The sequence below is a fragment of the Syngnathus leptorhynchus genome, chromosome 5 (genome assembly GCF_054491065.1).
Source record: "Syngnathus leptorhynchus isolate UIUO chromosome 5, UIUO_Slep, whole genome shotgun sequence".
Lineage (NCBI taxonomy): Eukaryota > Metazoa > Chordata > Actinopteri > Syngnathiformes > Syngnathidae > Syngnathus > Syngnathus leptorhynchus.
The window spans coordinates 15,381,349-15,395,286 of record NC_141199.1 but is presented as its reverse complement, the minus strand read 5'-3'; the positions used below and the strand labels follow the sequence as shown (position 1 = coordinate 15,395,286).

Sequence of the window (13,938 nt, the reverse complement as noted above, 5' to 3'; positions counted from 1 at the left end):
TTCCCAATGCGGAAGAAGAATAGTTGGAGATGGCTGGAGGGTGAAATAGATGTCACGGCTGTCTGGCGGCGCGCACATTTTAAGTTAAATATTCTCCTCAGTTTCCGCAAAACACTTTTTTTTTTTTTTTATTACACAAAACTTTGGCCTCATTACTTAAGTCACAGACGAGCTCACCGCTGCCCCAATGAGGAAAATGCTTTCCAAATCAAAACAAATACAACCTGATTATAACACAATGCTAAAGCGGACATGTTTAATTTAGTCTCACGACCTCCGCCGCGGGGAGAAAATCCCAAATTGAGTCTCCGTCATGTGACTCTTGACCGCACAGTGGGTGTCTTCTCATCCTCCAGCCATCACGACACGATAATTAAAAATAATGGCCTATACCCCACACTAAGTTTTGTTCCAAGTTCCGAGATCTGCCATTGTTTGTTAAATACAACATGGAGGGTGAGACTCCCCAATAACAGCATCAAATGTTGCTGTCTGTTGCTCATTGCTTTAATAAAAACAATAACAAAAAAAAACCCTACTGGCAGGGGGTCGAGACAGAGCCCTGCTGTGAAAAGCAGAAAAGTACAACTAATTGGCAGTCCAACTATTGCCAATATTAGTTAAAAAATGGGGGGGCACATTACATCTTATTAAAATGTGCATTAAAATGTGTTTTTTGGTTCACTATCAAACGTTTTTTTTTGTGTCTTGATCTTCAGCAGCATTAAGTACAAAGAAGCTCTGAGGAATGCATTGGCACAGGCAGGCTTTAATGATTAGCAGGCAGCTCACCAGGTACTGATGGATGCAGGGCAACAGGACCACATCAGTCAGAGTGAAGTAAAGCCCCTCCGCAAAGACGTGCTCCAGCACAGGCAGGTCGTTGGTCTTGACTTTTCTGATCTCATAGCTCTCCCTAGTGGTCGGACTTGGAGTTGCCGCTATGGAAAGTTTAGCCAAAGCGGTTTTCAGTTCAAGCCCAACATCACCAGGGTTGGAATCGGTGCTTCCTTCAATTGAGTCTTTATTTGTGTTTCGTTTCAACTGCTTGAGCTTCTGTCTGCGGATTTTGTCATCGTTGTGGACTTTGACTGGCTCAGCTAGTCTTTGCTCCAGGGTAAGGATGGCGGGAGGGATTGGCTGTGGCTGCTGGTTGGTGGAACTTTGGAGGTGCTCTTCAACAGCTGATGGGATGCCGATTTCACACAGTCTAGTCCACTTGCTCACCTGAGAGAATGGGCGCAAAAACAGAAATATAAAATCAATGGTAAATTGGTAACATCAATTGTCACACTCAAGTAAACGTCTCTCTTAACCATGGGTGCTAATATTGACCACCTGGGGGCAGTAAAAGATGGTCAGAGGAATATAACGTAGGCTTATCTCATCTCAGAAGATAAACTCTGATTTAACATGTTTAAGTGTTTGTCGCTTTTGTGTTTAAATATCAATTGCTTAATGTGCTAACTACATTATTATTATTATGCTGCCTAAGGTACCACGTACCTCAGCACAGGCTTTGAGACAAGTCTTTTTGAAGCCCAGCAGTTCCTGCACATCGTTCCTGGAGGGCGCAGCTTCGACGCTCTTGCTGATGATGTGCCTCAAGACCACGGCCAGTCCGGCTCTGCACAGCCTTCCGGTTTCGTCCAGCACGGCAGGTAGCCGACATCCTCGAACCAGGATTGGCAGATCTTCCGGCTGCACGTCCTGCACGACCAGGAACTCTGGCAACTGACCCTGAAGGGTCTGAGAACTGTCGATCTTGCTGGAGACAAGGTGGACTTTGAAAGATTTGCACTCACAATAGGACAGAAGGAATAGGACGATGGAGGAGTGCAGGGGGAGACGGGTCGCCTCCTCTTGTAAACTAACTTCGAGGAAAAGGGAGGCATGTCGCTGCTCCGAGTCTTTCATTATAAATACAACTATGACTAAAATATCAACTTTTGACACTGTTTAAATAACATCTTCACTCACGTATTAATGGTACAAAATGCGTATTCCCATCCCACAAACCCACGTTGTAAATAAAAACTTCCGGGTATCCGCGCTCACGTCTTCTTCTTTCCCTCCTCCTGACCTCTTCTCGTAAAACAGCGCCACCTAACACATTAGCAAAAAATAACACATAATTAATAAATCTGTAATAACCACACTCAAGAGAAAATCACGCAGACATTTTTTAGATAACTTAAAATTCATACTTATTCATCAGTTGTTGGAGAATATATTGCGGAAAATGACGCCTTTTGTTCGCCGTGACAAAACGTCTCATCGAGGGTTCCGTCCTTGTGAGCAAGTCGGTCATCTTTGATTGTGACACTAGCAAGAATTCGCAGGAAGAATCCGCCGGAGAACTACAAGCTTCCCTAACATCATTTTACCGTCACACTGGTGTTACCGACGTTCTTCTAGCTGGGAGTGGATATTAGGTAACATGGCTGAATGGAGAATAGTACATTTTAGTCTGCTTATCGTTGTCACGAATGTTAGCCATTGTGGTCTCACTACAAAGCTTATTGGTGCGAGTTGGTGCTGTGAACTCTCCATCCCATCCATTGGACTATGATGGAATCCTTTTGTAATGTATTGTTACTGTTCTGCATGATCTCAGCATTGTTAATAATTGCTGAAATTCAAACTTTGTCCTCAGTACAAACCATGGCTGGACCTGTCAGTCTGGAACTCGATCCCATCTTCCTGAAGGGACTGAGTTACCTGCACTCCAAGAGCAAAGATTCCGCTGAGAAGCTCAAAGCACTGCTTGATGAGTCCCTTTCCAGAGGGAGCGACACATCCTATCGCTTGGTACAAAAAGTATGTCGCTATTGGGAATAAGACAAACTGTTGTCATCATATAAGATGTTTCTTGTTTTGTGTGTATTTTCAGGATCTGGAGGTGTCCAAAGGTTCCGTGTCCAAACTTAGCTTCAGCAAGCAGGACTCCAAGTCCTCTTCCAGCTCTTCATCCTCCAGCATAGGCAGCAAATCCAGCTCTGATAAGAGCAAGAAGGACACTGATAGGAGATCTTCTGAGAAGGTATGTAAAAAACGTTTTGATGGATAAATAATTTGATCGAGTGAGGGAGGGGATGTTAAAATAAATATCTTGTCCCTGGGATTCTCGTGATCAACAACAGGTTAGGGTTGACTTTGGCGATGTTGACCCGCCGAAAAAGCCCCGTTTAGAGAAACCGGATCGCTCGTCGCCAGTTACCGTGCAGACGAGCAAAGACCTCCTTCCTAACCTCAACGACTACGATGAAACCAACGCTGATGACTTTGCCATGGAAATGGGCTTGGCGTGCGTTGTTTGCAGGTACGTGTGAAAATAGTTCATATTAATTGTGGACATTGCAAAGTTATCAAGTGGCTGTTTTTTTTTTTTTTTATTTCACCAAAGACAAATGACAGTGTCCATGGGAAACCAGCTGGTAGAGTGCCAAGACTGCCATAACTTGTATCACCAGGACTGCCACAAACCCCAAGTGACAGACAAAGAGGTCAACGACCCCAGGCTGGCGTGGTACTGTGCTCGCTGCACCCGACAAATGAAGCGTATAGTAAGAAACATTTCCTAAATTTGTACAGAGCAACTAATTCCTGTTTGTTTCATCTCGGGCATAACTGCAACACACTGTTTGTTTGCGCTAGGCGCAAAAGCCCCCGCAGAAGCCTTCCCCGGCCTCCGCCTCATCAGCGCCGGTTGTGATAAAAGACACTCTGGTGAAAAAGTCGGAACTTAAAACCAAGCCGGACACCACTAGCACCTTCCAGGCTTTTAAACGGACAGAAGTGAAGGTACGTGTAGAAAGCTGTTTGCTTTATTGTTGAATGTTTTCAGATCGCGTCCAAAACCGGTTGCCATCGTCTGTCGTTGGCAGACTTCCACGTCGGCCAATCCCACCGGCAACAACTCGTCGGCGTCGGGCAGCGGTCTAACGGGCTGGGCCGCGTTTGGCGCTAAGACCAGTCCGTCCCTTCCCATCAGTTCCAAACTGGGTTCTTCGGGACCAAGCGGGAGCAACAAGGCAATGACTACGCCGCCCGGCCAGAAACCGGTAGGTCTTTCTGGTCTCGCCGGAGCCAAGTCCGGACTCGGGGCTCCGAAGGTTCCCGGGAGCGGCAACGGAAATGGCTCCAGCCAGGTATCTCTGAAACCGCCACCCTTGACCCTGGGCAAGCAGCCGCTTAACCGCTCATCCAGTAGCGAGAGCCAAGGGAAGGGCTCCGCCTTGTCGTCGGGGGCAGGCTCCCCTGGCAGCTCCCAGGCCAGTCCGGGAGCGAGCGGCACAGGTGGGAGTAATAACGGAGGAAGTAACGGAAACAATGGGAACGGCTCGAAGGTTCCACCGGGAGAAAAAGCACCAACATCTCAAGAGTCCCAGTTCAACGCCATGAAACGGTTGCAGTTGGTGAAGAAAAAAGCAGCACAGAAAAAGATCAAGAAATAAGCGGAGGAAGGTTTTGTACGGTACTGAATGTTTTGCTTTTCCATCGTCAAGACTTGTGAAGAGTTCCTTAATAACCACTTTGCCAGCTTGACACACTGTCCGTTGTTTTGCTCCAATCATGAAAGACAAAAAAACCCAAGACCAAGACCTTTGTTTCTTCTTCTACTGATAATGTTGTCTGTGATCTTATTTTTATGGAGTGAGAGCATACATACATTTGCATACTTGAATCTTACTTTTTTGTAAATGCTGCTGCTCTACTGTGCCTCATCATGTCCCAACTAATTCAGCCCGAGTCATTTTCTTTCTAAATTGCAAATGTAATAAAAAATTCCACGTATGAACAGCAACAAGGAGTCATAAGATGTAATATACAATGGTGGATCTAATTCAAAAAAAATAATGAAAGCAAATATGAATTGTCATTTTCATAGATGTTGTTTAATATTGTAATAAAATAGAAACAACAGAATAAATTTTTCACATTAAATTTCTCTGATAAATTATTTCACGTACGATTTTTACTTCATTCAAAAATGTATTCATATAAAATATGACTTCTAAACTCAACACTGTTGTAAAAGTGCTCAGCACAGCAGCTCATATAAAAACATCACATGTTCTTCATTAGGTCACATTGTCAATATGACAAAATCTACAGTTGGGTTTCACAAAGCACAAATGGTTGATATTCCGCTGAAATGATCAGTGAAACAATTATAATTGTTTGAAACACCGCAGTTTGGTTTGAAATCTGGATTTTTTTTTTCCTTTTTCATGCATAGGACATCCTACCAAGGTAGTTGGCGGGGACATATCCCCGTTGACCATCAACCTCCGCGAGCCACCATTCCTTGTTACCGCCCTGGTCATTGAATTGCAAGATGCGTACATGCTGGTACTCCTGCAACGTCAGCTCCTGGTCACAACGGGCTTCAAATGCATATACGGCGTAGTACTGTTCAAACAAAATAAAGAAAAAAAAGCAGAAATGGTTTAAAGAAACCTTAATATTCCTTGTCCTCAATATATAAATTAAACCAGCAGGTGGCACTGTTGGCCAGATATTTGCCGTGACAGCACCACCTGCCATTTACTGTTTCCACCCGTACCTGCTGAGCGTCTGTATCAAACGAAGCCTCCAGGTAGTCCACTGTGTCCAATTCGCCCTGAAGGCCCGAAAGGTTGGAGCTACTGTCGGTGGTGTTGAGACTGAAGCTCCTCAGACTGCTGCTTCCACTGCCCGATACAAAAAGGCTCAGGTCGTCAAAGTCTTCGTCGGTCATGGTGGGCGGTTGCTGTTGTTGTTGTTGTTGTTGTTGTTGCTGTTGTTTGGCCGCCTGGCCTTTTCTCTGTGAGTCCCTCAGAGGGTTGTACTGCTTTAAAAACGTGGAGTACACGTATCCTTGCTCACCTAATTGTAGAAAAGTGGAACAAAGGTAGAATTTACATCCAACATGCCGAAATATTTCAAAGACAACAGTGAACTATATCGTATTGAGTATTCTAAGACTTGTTCTGTTGTAGCTACAAGCTACGCGCAGAGCTTTGCTAACTCCAGGTATAGAGAGTGACTCAAGAATAAGATCCCGCAAGACAACTTGTGGGGATTTTTGTCATCCCAGGGGGAAACAAGTCTGCCATTGTTCTTCTTAGCATTCTCCAAACATGAAAGTCAAAGAGCGGAATAGATTTTGTTCTTGTTTTGGAACCGCTGAGGCTTTTTATTCCTAAGTAACGCCGCCGACGACGTGGTTTGTTGTGCTGTTACGAGGGAACAGATCCCCAGAGGAAAGACTAAAGCCATCGGCGACTATCGCAAGAACACCTGGGACTCGCTCTTTGTTGTAAGAAAGTTTTCTCTGCCAGATTTACGTCAATTGGGGTGCGTGCTCAATGGTCAATGAATTCATCGGACCCGTTTTGGGGATCGTCTTGCTTTGCGTCTAACTCGGGACTCGATGTGCATATGCGAGCATAAACTCGCCTCCGGTGTGAACCAGCCAGCGGCTGCTACTGCCCAATGGGTCTGTGTCCTCCAGCAAGGCCACCAGCTCCCCCTCCAGCAGGCTGAGGTCCTCCTTCTGGCAGCCGTTGCACTTCCTCTTCAACTGGTACAGACGACTCGGGGGATATTCGGCCAGCAGTCGGGCGCGTTGTTCTTCTGTCTGATGCTCCACCTCCGGCGTCTGGAAGACAACAAGTGTTGTTAGGTATGTATGGAGTATGTGAGCTGGCACGCTGTGTGGAGCATCAGGTGGAGAGAGTTCTTCCAGGGGATACTTTGAAACATTACAGAGGAAGCTTTTTAAAGTGTAAATGGCTGAGACCTGATGGAGCATGGAATTGCCCCAGTTAATCACCACCTGGGGGTGTCCTTTGTCTTCATCTTTATCACTTGGAATTTTCCACCAAACTGTGAAACTGTTTGAGGGAAACGAGGGACTTTGAACTTGACATCCAGACAGACGACGATCTTGACACTGAACTGATGAAGCCACTCGAGTAGTAAGAAAGCTGCGGGTTGAATCTAGGTCAGCTTTTTTTTCCCGTGTGCTATTTACCGGTCCCGTCGTCCCAAAAACATGTATGATAAGTTTGTCGATTGTATTTTAAGTTCAAGAGAGTCAGTCGAGACTCTGAATTGTCTCCAGTGTCGGCAAAAAGAATAAATAATTTGTTAAAGACACTTAATTGTCTTGAAGCCTCAAGATTGTCTTTGGTATTTACCAAACACAGTCTTGAATGTTTGAAAAAATTGATATTCGGTCCACAGGAGGCTCAAAATAAACGGCATCGTCATGCAAATTATTTCTGCGACCGTTTATCTTACCGTTATTTTCTTGTCTCGTTGCCTCTCGAAGCTGACTTTCCGCTCCATGAGTTTCTGTGCATTCTCTTTAACAAACACCAGATTGTTCAGCTCATCCATGATGCTGTTCTGCACCTCAGCGATGTTGGACAACGGAGCCTGCGAAAGACGTTGCAAATTAGCATTTTAGCGTGATATAAATATGCTGCTTTTCCGCTACCCACTGGTAGTTGTTGTATGGAGGGAGCAGCTAACAATAATTCCTCCATCAGGCCTCTGAGCAAGGTCACGATATACGCCGCACAGTTAGTGAGGATAGCGTAGGCAGCCATGTTGAACCGCTGCAACTCCTCCACGAGCAACGCGTTGAGAGCCTCGTAGTCCCTCCTGGCCGGACCGGGTGGGTCTACGGATACCAAGCACGGGGTGGAGGAAGAGGTAGATGACGAGGAAGTAAACGACGAGCGCTCCAGTCGGCTGCAGTAATCTAGTAGTTTGTCGTAACGTTTCTGGATGAGCTTTTGGGGCGCTGTGAACATGCCCTGAAGAGATGAAAGTGGGCCGAGGACCAGACGCTCCATGTTGTCTTTCTGTGAGAAGACAATATAGACTGGAAATTAATTGTCGACGGTTTGCCAGAAAACAAATAAATACAAACATGATTCAACATCATATTACTCTTCTTTTGGACTTCATGACTCACGTAGCGCTCATAGGGGTCGTGGCTTTTCGTGTGCGATGAGCCGTTTGACTCTTTGATGATGCTCTCCATCTCGTGGACTTTGTTAACAGCAACGGACACCATCTCCTGAGTTGGACGTGGTCATAAAATCATCAGCAAACAAAGAATATCAAGGCCGTACGGTTTAAGACTTTTCACCAACCTGAGTGTACTGCAAGTAACTTTGGAGATTCTTCACTAGCTGCCTTACTGCTTTCTCCAGACCCCTGAAGAGTTTCTCCTCTCTGTCAAACACTTCATCCCTCACCTGCGGGTTGAAATTCGAAGCTCAAAATTTAAGATTCTGAGAAGAATCACAAATAATAGGAAGTATTTTGAAGATGGTTCTCACTTGTGGTTCAACTCCAGTGAGGATCTTGAGATAACCTGCGAACCGATCACCTTTCTTCCTAATGGAGTGGATGTTGAGCTTGTGAAGTTTACGCAGAGTTCCTTCATCTTCTGAATTTTTGTACTTCATCACTGGAAATCCATATGATAAGAGAAGATCATTTATAAGATCACTTTGCTCCATCTTGTATTTCGCCAATCACCTCACCTATATCCTTGCGTCGCTTGAACTCGTTGATGTTGACGTTGATGATCTTCACGGCGGTGAAGGCTTCTTGCAACGGCCGGAAATCGGGGTGGTTTTCGGGCGTGGCCTGCCATAGCTCGCCCAGCAGCAGCGGGTATTTCATGATCCTCTGGACTGGTTTGATGAGAAGCGAACCCATGTCCAGCAAGTAGGGCTTCCCTCTGTGACGTAAAACGATGGTGGAAAATAAACCCCCCCCAAAAAAAGTCTGCAAAGTTCATTTTTTGGGGCATACTCACTTTTGGTCATAGAGTTTCCTGTAAATTCAAAGAAGACACAAAATTTGGATTGTGATTCATTCATAACATTTTGGAAGCTCAAAAGTTGTTTTGACATTTATCCGTACTGTTCCAGCATACCTCCGCAAGAAATCAGTTTTGGAGGAAAAATATTTGCCTAAAAGGTCAGAAGAGTTGCTAAATATTGACACAAAATCCCAAGTTGCTAAATCTATGTAGGCCGGCTTCCTTGTACGATTTATTTTTGCCTCTCTGCGTTTACGTCCACACACAACCTCCGTTTCAAAATGGAGTGTTAGGAACCAGAGTGACTTCAGTGGAAATGAAGGGTGCTGAAATGATTTACCCTTTGTATAACTCAGCCAAATAAATCCGAGACCTTGCATTAATACCCACGGAAACTCTTTTGAATAGAGGAGGTTGTATTGTTCAACGTAAAGAGATTCCACTTTATTAGGAAGTTGTAGAGAGAAATGAATATTGTGAGGAAGTACTACTCACTTCATTGCTAGTAAACACGTCGTGAAATGTTGCTTTATTCCTTCCTCTTTTTCGTAGGATTCCAGCACCATGTTGGCATCATCGTGATGGTAGCAGTAAATCTTATAGACATCCTCTAAAGCTGCTTTTGCCTGGATGAATACTTCTCCTTCACATTCAAACAAACATTTTTCAAAAAAAAATTATTAACCAGGGATAACGAGGGCGATGAATATTACCGATAATGACCGCCTCAGGATCCGGGTCGGACAGGGCTTCCCGAAGTCTATTTAGGAGTGCGGCTGAGACTTCACACACTGTCTCCATGTTGGTGAACAGATGATCCACATCGACAACCTATAACGTAACAGCGGGCAGAACATTTGGTACATCTGCACAGTCTCCATTAAAAATTCCAATTTGCTAGAAGAACACACCTGTATGCTTCTCAGAGGTTGCAAGACTTCTCGAATGCATAGTTCCAGGTCAGTATGGAAGTCTTTTTCAGTCTGTATCAGCTCTTGGATGACTTTTGATCGGCGATTCATCTTTCTCGACCGGATCTCCTCTGGCTCCAGCGCAGGCGAGGCAGGGCTGGACAAGTCGTGCGGTGTCATTTTTTCTGCGCAAGAGCAATTATTGTGAGGAAAGCTTGGTACTATCGTGTTTGCTGAAGTGTCAAGTTAGAATCTTGTCGGCAGTTTTTCCCTGTACTTGCACGAGTTGCCAAAAACAAGCATGTTTGCTCAGAAGACTTTAAAATGCCGACTGTATGAATGCTTGATAATGGCAGATGTGAATTCTAATATTTTTAAATGTGTGTTTGGGTTCAAGTGATGGCCATACCACATGAAAGCACTACAATATCATAGCAAAAGCTAGGATAGCGGTGTCAGCACAGATTAGCATTAGCTAACCGCTTTAGCTGGTGATACATTTTAGAATATTTGTCAAAATTATCTGGAGTTCTTCTGTCAAATATTTTCATACTTCATTATTTTATCCATTGTTTTTGTGAACATTTGATACATTTTTAGTTTGTAATTGAAAAAGGAAAGCCACCAACCGACAAACTGGTGTTGTTAGCAAGCAGGATACACCCTCGCCCAAAAAGAAAAAAATACAATTCTGCTAACATCAACGTAGAATCGAAGTCTCTTTGTTCTGTTAACTTTGCGGCCTTCTTTTGGTGTATTCTATGAAATGTATTATTTGCGGCGTATGTCGCCACTTAGCATTGCGATGTGAAGGTCGGAGAAGACGGAAAGAATCGTGACCTTATTTTGCAATGACTCCTAATAATACATGGCTACTGTTTGTATACGAAATGTTCAAACTTCATCCCGTACAGGAAGGCATTAACGTGCTGATCCATCAGGAAAGGGCATTTCTTGGGAGAATAAAACTTTCTGAGCCGCCTGCAGTATTTCACGGTGAACTAATTATTGTGACTGGAGCGCCACGAGGCCTCATTTAACATGCCAGTCAGGCTCACTGCGCTCTTTTTTTTATTTTTTTTATGGCTCATGCCGCCTAATCAGTCTGCGACGGCTGTGTGCTTGACTTCGGGCAAGAGAGAAGCCGCCTCGCCGCCTAATCGATGCCACACACGCGGCTTCCTGCTCAGGGCAGGATTGGGAGGAAGGGGAAGGCTGCAGGGAGCTCGTGTCAGGTTACGGAACAAATTGCGCCGCTGATGTAATGCGCCGGCGTGCTCAGGCATTCCATCTGCTCGGCGGCCATTCATTTGCTCGCACCTTTGCAAGGACAAACACACATGCGTATGCACACGCACGAAACGATTTGACCACTGTCCGAGAGGCCACAGCATGCTGAATTGCTTAGTGCATAAAACATTCCCTATTCCAGTCAAGCCACTATAAATAGACTGTAAATCAAATAATTCATAACACTGCTCAGCAAACGGACCGCCATTCAATTTAAGATATATATTTTTTAATAAATCTGTTTTATGTAAGGGTTGTAAGTGAATGTGAATAAAGGAGTGAAAGTGGATATTTGGAGAGGCTGCCTCATCCCATTTATATAAGGTATATATATATATATATATATATATATCATATTTATAGCTACTATATGACGTGACGTCACGAGAAAACTATCTCTTCACAAATAACATTTTGCTGGGTTTCACTCAAAATATCAAAAGTCCGCTCCTTTGCAGAATAATTTAACCTGATTATTGAAAATTAACAAACATTTGCACTTTCACCAAAGCACTTTCACTGTCCATTCAGTGAGTAAATATAGCTATTTAGCATGTACCGCAGCTATCGACGAACATAGTGTGAACAAAAAATTTATTTTTTGAAATTTCTAAAAATGCCAGGAAGTTAGATGCTTTACATTGCTCCAAACTATTTAAAACAGTTCATTATAAGTGCTGCAGATCACATCCGGACTTCTTTGTCCATTTATTCTTTTCGTGGCTCTCAGAGCAGGAGTTCCCATGAAAGTGGATCCAGGGCTTTTCACTACCTGGGCCCATTGAAAAGGATCCGAGCGGGCTTGGTGTATCCTGTATCACCACGGAGTAAAAACGACATGGCTCTCCAAAACATGTTCAGTGAGGATCTGATCTCTGCTGAGAATTTTGCGAAAATCAGTTATGTCTTCAGGAATGTATTCCAAGTAATATTTGTTGTACTAGTATTTCACCGAGGTCACGTTGCACGGCTCGACCAACCTGTCCGGCAGGCAGGTGATAACTTTTTTGACTTGCTCACGTGTTTCCTCTTTCTGATGAAGTCATCGCTGTGTCAATATTTGCAATGGTAATATCCCTGTCGATATGTCATGCGCTTTGTCGGCATGTGTGTGCGGGCCGAAGCCAAAACAGGGACTGGTGGCAGGTTTACTGAAAACAACAAGAGTTGCCATTGTGCAGGTTTGTTGAGGCAAAAGTGAAATTGCCAAAAGAGCACTCGAGTGAAGTGTAAACAGCTGAAAAAAAAAATTGTGTGTGTGTAGCCTATGCTGAATGTGAGTGATCAGTCGACTAACAATCGGGAGTAAACTAGTTTACGAAAAAGGGTCAACGCACAAGACAAGTGTTGCAGGAAAGCCAACATAGTTTTGACTATAAGGGTGATGTCACTCATTTGGCCTGAAGTGTGACATTCCCAACCATTGACTACCGTAGACGGGTTGTCTGGGAACGTGTATGTGTAAAAACACAGCATCAGCATAGTAAGCTTGTTCTCTAGCTGAACTAAAATCAACAGAGTTCGGGGGACTCCAGTCACGTGACTTGACTGGAGTCGGATTTAAGATGCCCGTTTTAGGACTTGGGACATGCTTGCTGAAATATTGCTTTTAAAAAAAAGACTCAACGTTGACTTGAAGTTGAACTACATGGTTAGACATGTCTTGTGTGTTTAAATTCAAAAGTATACATTTTCTAGCCACATTGTGTGTGTGAATGTGTGTCCATATAGTGCAACCTAGCAACCCAGGCAGTTTCCTCTAATGCATCAATGCAGAGGCCACCAAATGAAGCAGATATTACAGAAGGTTGCTCTAGGGATTAATTAATTATGCAGTAAAGAAAATAAAAATGGCTCAAAGTTATAACGGAAACAAGGTAAGCTATGCTAACTTCACTGTGAAGTTCACCAATGGGATGAACATGAACTAAATTAATGGAGATCGTGATTAAGTCACAAGAAAGAGAGATTAGTGTGGGACAATTTAAATGAGTTTATGTAAAATGTAAAAATGTGTTTGTACGGTCAATGTGCAAAAATATGAATTATCCGTAACCCCACATAATGGCTTGACTGGACATGCTTGAAATTTATCGGGGCCTTGACTTGTTATCTTGGCCATAGTAACTCAAATAAAGCCGCCTCTGAAAATCATTTGCGGAAAGCAAGAATGTCAAAGTGCAGCGCTTGTTTACCAGCTGGTGTGCACCACACTTATCAACGCAGTTTGCATACATGGATCCTGTCCCCGTGAGAGTTTCTCCTCTTCACAGGAACATAACAGGTGCAAGGCTCTTGTGTCAAACTAGTCATCTCAAAAGTTTTTCAGGCCGACCATTGGATTGTTGCCACCTACTCAGGGGTTGTCATTAGCCATCTTACCTTTAAGTTTAGCGCTGTACTCCGTCTTGTCAGACTGACTGCGCCTCACCAGCGTCCCCAGGTTGATGTCACCTTTGCAGGTGTCGTCCTCCACGATGCTGTCCGTCTTCCTCCTCTCCAGGTAGCGCAGGAACACAGGTCGGTTCCTGCGCTTGATGACCTTCTCCCCTTTCTTCTCAGCCCCGCCGGCCTCCTTGGGATCCATGGTGAGCTTGCCCCGTAGCTCGTCCGGTAAGGAAGGCAGCCCTGGGAGCGGGAACAGGTGTACGTCTTTCCCCTGTGTGTTGGTTACCTGCTCTGTGCAGGTAACAAGGCTCCACCCCTACCGTGTCCATCTGACATGAGAACACGCCTCTGCTCTGCTATGGGATGTGACTTCCCTTGAAAAAGGTTTTCAAGCGACAAACCTGAGAGAGAATGTCAGCGCGCCCTCTTGAACCCACATGTAAAAAAAAAAAAAATGAATAAAAAACCAAAATAATGAATTAAAACAATTTAAATGACATAAAAAGTTGAAACAGA

At 44.2% G+C, this 13,938-nt stretch overlaps 3 protein-coding genes and 1 long non-coding RNA gene across 5 annotated transcripts in view; 2 read left to right on the top strand and 2 right to left on the bottom strand.

Moving 5' to 3' along the window:
* Positions 1-2,077, bottom strand: part of gstcd (glutathione S-transferase, C-terminal domain containing) — a 17,734-nt gene extending 15,657 nt beyond the window's left edge. Inside the window, exons 1-2 of the mRNA XM_085911610.1 lie at positions 1,507-2,077; positions 793-1,227 (exon numbers count right to left, since the gene is read on the bottom strand). Of these exons, the coding sequence (XP_085767736.1) occupies positions 793-1,227; positions 1,507-1,917 (846 nt within the window). The 5' untranslated portion in view covers positions 1,918-2,077. The remainder of the gene's footprint in view (positions 1-792; positions 1,228-1,506) is intronic.
* On the top strand, positions 2,035-4,928 carry ints12 (integrator complex subunit 12). 2 transcript variants are annotated; one of them, XM_085911612.1, is made up of 7 exons: positions 2,035-2,435; positions 2,657-2,811; positions 2,894-3,043; positions 3,144-3,322; positions 3,407-3,566; positions 3,658-3,804; positions 3,888-4,928. In XM_085911612.1, the coding sequence occupies exons 2-7, from the start codon at positions 2,665-2,667 to the stop codon at positions 4,455-4,457; spliced, it is 1,353 nt and encodes a 450-aa protein (XP_085767738.1). In that variant the 5' UTR covers positions 2,035-2,435; positions 2,657-2,664; the 3' UTR covers positions 4,458-4,928. The 2 variants fall into 2 exon arrangements, with proteins under 2 accessions (XP_085767738.1, XP_085767737.1); XM_085911611.1 differs by having other exon boundaries at positions 2,083-2,435; positions 2,657-2,820; positions 3,888-4,924.
* arhgef38 (Rho guanine nucleotide exchange factor (GEF) 38) lies at positions 4,792-13,759 on the bottom strand. Its single transcript, XM_085911609.1, has 14 exons — positions 13,417-13,759; positions 9,745-9,929; positions 9,547-9,664; positions 9,329-9,476; positions 8,828-8,845; positions 8,550-8,749; positions 8,343-8,473; positions 8,154-8,258; positions 7,973-8,077; positions 7,494-7,859; positions 7,291-7,428; positions 6,445-6,646; positions 5,570-5,871; positions 4,792-5,415 (listed from the first exon to the last, which is right to left on the bottom strand). Exons 1-14 carry the CDS (start codon positions 13,619-13,621, stop codon positions 5,233-5,235), a joined length of 2,406 nt encoding a protein of 801 aa, XP_085767735.1. The 5' UTR covers positions 13,622-13,759; the 3' UTR covers positions 4,792-5,232.
* LOC147057233 (uncharacterized) lies at positions 12,348-13,938 on the top strand. The gene is made up of 2 exons (XR_015066016.1): positions 12,348-13,647; positions 13,722-13,938. It is a non-coding gene; the product is annotated as an uncharacterized LOC147057233 (long non-coding RNA).